Genomic DNA, 5,000 nt, shown 5'->3' on the forward strand with positions numbered 1-5,000 from the left:
AAGCTGCTTTATTTGAGCAATCAGAGAGTGGGATTTAGGACGGGAACCAATCAGCTTCTCCCTCAGCTGAGAAAGGAGCTCTGTGATTGGAGGAGGAGAGGAAGGGGACTGCTCCTCTGAGGAGGAGGAGAGATGAAGGTCATGAAGTAAAGCGGAGAGCTCCATCCTGCACGAGAGAGAAAAGGAAAACGTCACAATCTGTGACTCACCTCCAACATTCTTCACAAGCTTTTATTTTAAAGGGCTTCCCACATATTCTGATATCCTGTACTTCACTGCAGTACCGCGTGCTTCCACCAGGGGCACTGTGACCTCTAAGCTGGGGGCAGGTGATCTGCAGCTCTGTGAGGCCAGAGGTGACCAGATGGGATGAAGGTGGAGCTGGGGTGAACCCAAGCAGACACCTGTCAGTCAAAGAGGCCACTCCCCTAATTATGCTACCTTTAACCTAATCGATACCTCAGTCTTTAACCCTGTCTAATACCTGGGTTTGGTACGTCCAAAAGCAGGATCAAGATCTAACAGTAAACAACAACCTCACCTTACTACACCTGAGACAGGTGACCTGTAGGGCCGAGGCGTTGTCTTTTACAGGTGTAGCATACCTACATGCTACACCGCAGCTCCATCGCAGCTTTCAGACTGTTATGGGGTTTTTTGTTTTGAAATCAGCCACGCTTTACAAGCAGGATGAAGCTCGTCTTCGAGCTCCTTGTTGGAGTCTTTCTGGCTCCTCCGTGTTTGCACTTCTTCTTCTGCTGTTTTATTGTGGCTCAGCAGCAGCCATGTTTCTGTCTGTGATCAGCTGATGGACACTAAAACTCTTCCTCAGATTTAATCCGAAACATTAAAGACTGCTTCACTTGGCTCTATTTTTCTATTTTATTATCATATGCAGCGTTCAGCTGGAGTGCCTGTAGCTATGGTTACTGTACAGGTGAGGACACACCTGTCTCTGCTGGCTTTAACATCAGTCACGGGCACACGTCAGTAAAGCGGGAAACCCTGACCTGTGCGCGCGCTCACTGTAATCTGTACTCGTGCAGTAGAAGCACACCTGCTGCACCTCAGAAACCTGAGCGCGAGGCTCACCTGCACCAACACTCCCACTGAAAACAATCCCCGCGCGGACAGCCGTGACGTCTGTTAGCTGTGTAGTCTGAGCCGGCCTGATTAACAGATAACCGATTAATCGATGGTTTTTCGTTAAATGAGTGAAACTGACCTGAGAGCGGCTTCAGTCCTGCGCACAAGCTCATTCAAATGTACGTTAATTTTACAGGAAAGCAGCAGCGCGTGCACCGACACCCGCGGACTGTTTACGGGTACAAGCGGTGTGCCTGCAATAGGCTTCCGGCTGGGAACAAGCTCCACGTGAAAGGTTCCTGGCCCTGCTCTGAGCTTTAGTGCTGCCTGGGAGTTCGGTCCAACGGTGGAGCCGCGTTCTCCGTGACCTTACAAACACGTCCACGTGTGTCACGTTAAATCTGACACCGACAACATGAACTCCGTGGGCTCTGCCTCCGTTTTCCCACAGGGGAAATCTCTGCATCAGCTGATCGACTGAAACGCTCTTCTTCAGAACAGGCTTCACTCCTGCGGACGTCCGAGTGGATCTGAGGTTAAAGGTGAGGCGGGTGGAGGCGGGGTTTCCTGTAATGGCCAAATGAAGCTTTCCGAAGCTTGTGTTGAAAAACGGTTCATTACTCGAAGCTTTTCAACAGAGTCCACTCTGGTGACATCTGCTGGCCAAAAATACGAAGAGCAGCTTGAATCTACAAGATAAAATGTACCGCTTCATTATGACTCCGCAGAGTGGAGTTCCGTCTGATGTTGGCCTGCCGTTGTGTTGCTTTGAACATGTATTTTTTGGGGTGAAAAAACATGTCTACTTGTTTAATACATAAATTTGATCAATAAAATTTCCTTCTTTAAACATGTGCCATGGTGTGGTCTTTCTTTGCTTGTGAAATATATATAATATACAAATAATAATGTAAAACACATAATGGAGGATGCTTCTGCTGGGAGGTCCTGCATCCATGTACTTATGCATTTAATCACTGGACAGCTGGAAAGGTAATATTATATTTGACCAATTTTCTTATTCATATTTGTGATCTGGGGGTAGAGTTGATTGTGAACTGGAAAGGGAAAATGCTTATGAACTTGTAAAGTAAAAACATGATGCATCACGATGTGTGAGCAGATTCAAACAAGGTCATCCCGTTCTTATTTAAGAAGAGGATTTGTTCCTCTGTGCGATGGCCGAGTCTGTGTGTGAGTATGTGTGTGTTTGTGTGTGTAAGTGTCTGTGTGTGTGTGTGTGTGTGTGTGTGTGTGTGTTTGTGTGTGTGTTTGTGTGTGTAAGTGTCTGTGTGTGTGTGTGTGTGTGTGTGTGTGTGTATGTGTGTGTGTGTAAGTGTGTGTGTGTTTGTGTGTGTAAGTGTCTGTGTGTGTGTGTGTGTGTGTGTGTGTGTTTGTGTGTGTGTTTGTGTGTGTAAGTGTCTGTGTGTGTGTGTGTGTGTACGTGTGTGTGTGTGTGTAAGTGTCTGTGTGTGTGTGTGTGTGTGTGTGTGTGTGTGTGTACGTGTGTGTGTGTGTGTACGTGTGTGTGTGTGTACGTGTATCATGTTTACATATCTTTGTGGGGACCATCAGCCCTCATGGGGACAAAGTGCCGTCCCTGCAAGTTTGAAAGCATCTTTGAGACTCAAAGTGTGGTTTCAGTGTCAGAGTTACAGTCAGGTTATGGTCAGGCCTTCAGTTTTGATGGTTAGGGTACACGACTAGGGAAAGCATTATGTCAATTAGATGTCCTCACTGAGACATGAAAACAAGTATAAGTGTTTGTTTGTTTATCAGACCCCAGAGGGCTTCTTTGACCTTTATTGACCTTTATTATTTATTCCAATCTGAAGTGACAGAAACATTCAAACTCTGAATGAAGAAAGACTCCACCCCTCAGTGTGACATCACAGTGACATTCAGCTGCAGGCCCCTAACTGCAGGTTCAGGGCGAAGTCCCCCAGGTGGGAAATGTAGTCCGTACACTCAGGAGAACTACAGTCTGTCGGCCACAGCTCCAACACGGCCTCCGAGTCCAGAGGGAGGCGATACCTGCAACACGAGCACACGAGCTCAGCCTCGGCCAATCGCGAAGAGCGACAGGTGACACAGAGAGACAGGGATACTGACTTGTAGTTGTTGTCGAGCGTGACCTCTGACCCACTGGCTCCCATCAGCAGGTACTGTCTGTTGTTCTGGATGTCCATGCCGCTGCAGGTCGCCTTCTTCACCAGATCCACCACGGTCCCAAACCTCACGCCTTCAAAATCTGCAGCAGGCAAGGAAAAACCACAGAAGAAGAAGATTTCACTTCACAGTGCAAAAGTGTTAAGATGTGCTTAAAGGATCCAACGGCTGCTCCATCACTCCCACCACGGTCGGCACAGTTTCATCAAAACCAGCCGGACGCAGAGCCGATCGTGACGTTCGGGCTCTACCGCAGCTGTCTGACAGCTTTCAGCTCACCTTTATCTGTGTTCTTGATGACTTCATCTATGGTGGCTGTGTAGGTCATAAAGTCGCCTTCTGCTGCTGAATTCGTCACCGTCACCTTGTACGCTGCGGCAGAAACACAGACACAGTGTGAGCAGCTTCAAACAATCAGGCAGTGAGCTCAGATCACCGAGCTCCTGCACTCAGACGGGAACATCGAATACAAACACGTGACTAAACTCAGGACTAAATCCAGAATTCAAAATCCTGCTGCTCACATACAAGGTCTTAAATAATCAGGCCCCATCTTATCTTAATGACCTTGTAGTACCATATCACCCTATTAGAGCACTTCGCTCTCGCTCTGCAGGCCTACTTGTTGTTCCTAGAGTATTTAAAAGTAGAATGGGAGGCAGAGCCTTCAGTTTTCAGGCCCCTCTTCTGTGGAACCAGCTTCCAGTTTGGATTCAGGAGACAGACACTATCTCTACTTTCAAGATTAGGCTTCAAACTTTCCTTTTTGCTAAAGCATATAGTTAGGGCTGGACCAGGTGACCCTGAATCCTCCCTTAGTTATGCTGCAATAGACGTAGGCTGCCGGGGGATTCCCATGATGCACTGGGTGTTTCTTCTTCACTCACTATGTATTAACAGACCTCTCTGCACTGAATCATATCTGTTATTAACCTCTGTCTCTCTTCCACAGCATGTCTTTATCCTGTCTTCCTTCTCTCACCCCAACCAATCACAGCAGATGGCCCCGCCCCTCCCTGAGCCTGGTTCTGCTGGAGGTTTCTTCCTGTTAAAAGGGAGTTTTTCCTTCCCACTGTCGCCAAAGTGCTTGCTCATACCCACATAGCAGACAGGTCTGGCCCAAACCTGGTGTCAAGCCGGCACTGCTGACTGACTGGTGTCATGGCAGGGTGTATGTCAACCAGATGTGGGTCAGGTCTGGCAATGATGCACTGTTTATGTTCCTATTTTCCTATTTTAGTTAGAAGACCCAAATGCCATGTTGTAATACTATACTGCTATGGTAGCCAACGTTTCAAAATGCAGGTTTGACTGGTTTGTGAGTGTACACTATCCAAAACCTAGTGACGGTTTACTCATGTTTACCACTGAGTGGCTGTAGGTCAGGAGGTACAGCAGGTCACCTACTGATCGGAAGGTTAGTGGTTCAATCCCTGGTTTCTCCAGTCTGCATGTCAAGTGTATGAACGTAATTAGGAAGCATTCAGTTTAGAGAAAGTGTGTGAATGTGACATGTTGTACAGAGCGCTTTGAGTAATCCAGGAGAGTAGAAAAGTGCATATAAGAATCAGTCCATTCACTGTGTGAACAGAGATTCGTCATGTTACTATTGTGTTCCAGCACATGTTGTTATTACATGGCTTGATTGAGGCACACATTAGGCTGACATCTGGGGCCAGAGCTGAAACTGTTCTGGCCCACACATGGGCCAGCAGTGTGTCTGCTGCTGGCCCATGTGTGGGCCA

General features: G+C 47.5%; 2 protein-coding genes across 3 annotated transcripts in view; both read right to left on the reverse strand.

Moving 5' to 3' along the window:
- The window catches only part of tti2 (TELO2 interacting protein 2), a 10,977-nt gene extending 9,206 nt beyond the window's left edge, over positions 1-1,771 (reverse strand). Inside the window, exons 1-2 of one of the 2 annotated variants that reach the window (XM_087849578.1) lie at positions 542-1,199; positions 1-166 (exon numbers count right to left, since the gene is read on the reverse strand). The exon at positions 1-166 is cut by the window's left edge and continues 324 nt beyond it. In XM_087849578.1, the coding sequence (XP_087705704.1) occupies positions 1-165 (165 nt within the window). In that variant the 5' untranslated portion in view covers position 166; positions 542-1,199. Of the gene's footprint in view, positions 167-541; positions 1,200-1,225 lie in introns of those variants that run through there. The other variant, XM_087849577.1, reaches the window with a different exon arrangement.
- Positions 1,772-2,877: 1,106 nt separating this feature from the next.
- The window catches only part of c5 (complement C5), a 39,088-nt gene continuing 36,965 nt past the window's right edge, over positions 2,878-5,000 (reverse strand). Inside the window, exons 40-42 of the mRNA XM_087849579.1 lie at positions 3,535-3,627; positions 3,199-3,337; positions 2,878-3,120 (exon numbers count right to left, since the gene is read on the reverse strand). Of these exons, the coding sequence (XP_087705705.1) occupies positions 2,988-3,120; positions 3,199-3,337; positions 3,535-3,627 (365 nt within the window). The 3' untranslated portion in view covers positions 2,878-2,987. The remainder of the gene's footprint in view (positions 3,121-3,198; positions 3,338-3,534; positions 3,628-5,000) is intronic.

This window comes from Neolamprologus brichardi, chromosome 12 (genome assembly GCF_056152115.1).
Source record: "Neolamprologus brichardi isolate AB-2024 chromosome 12, ASM5615211v1, whole genome shotgun sequence".
In the NCBI taxonomy this organism is placed as follows: Eukaryota; Metazoa; Chordata; class Actinopteri; order Cichliformes; family Cichlidae; genus Neolamprologus; species Neolamprologus brichardi.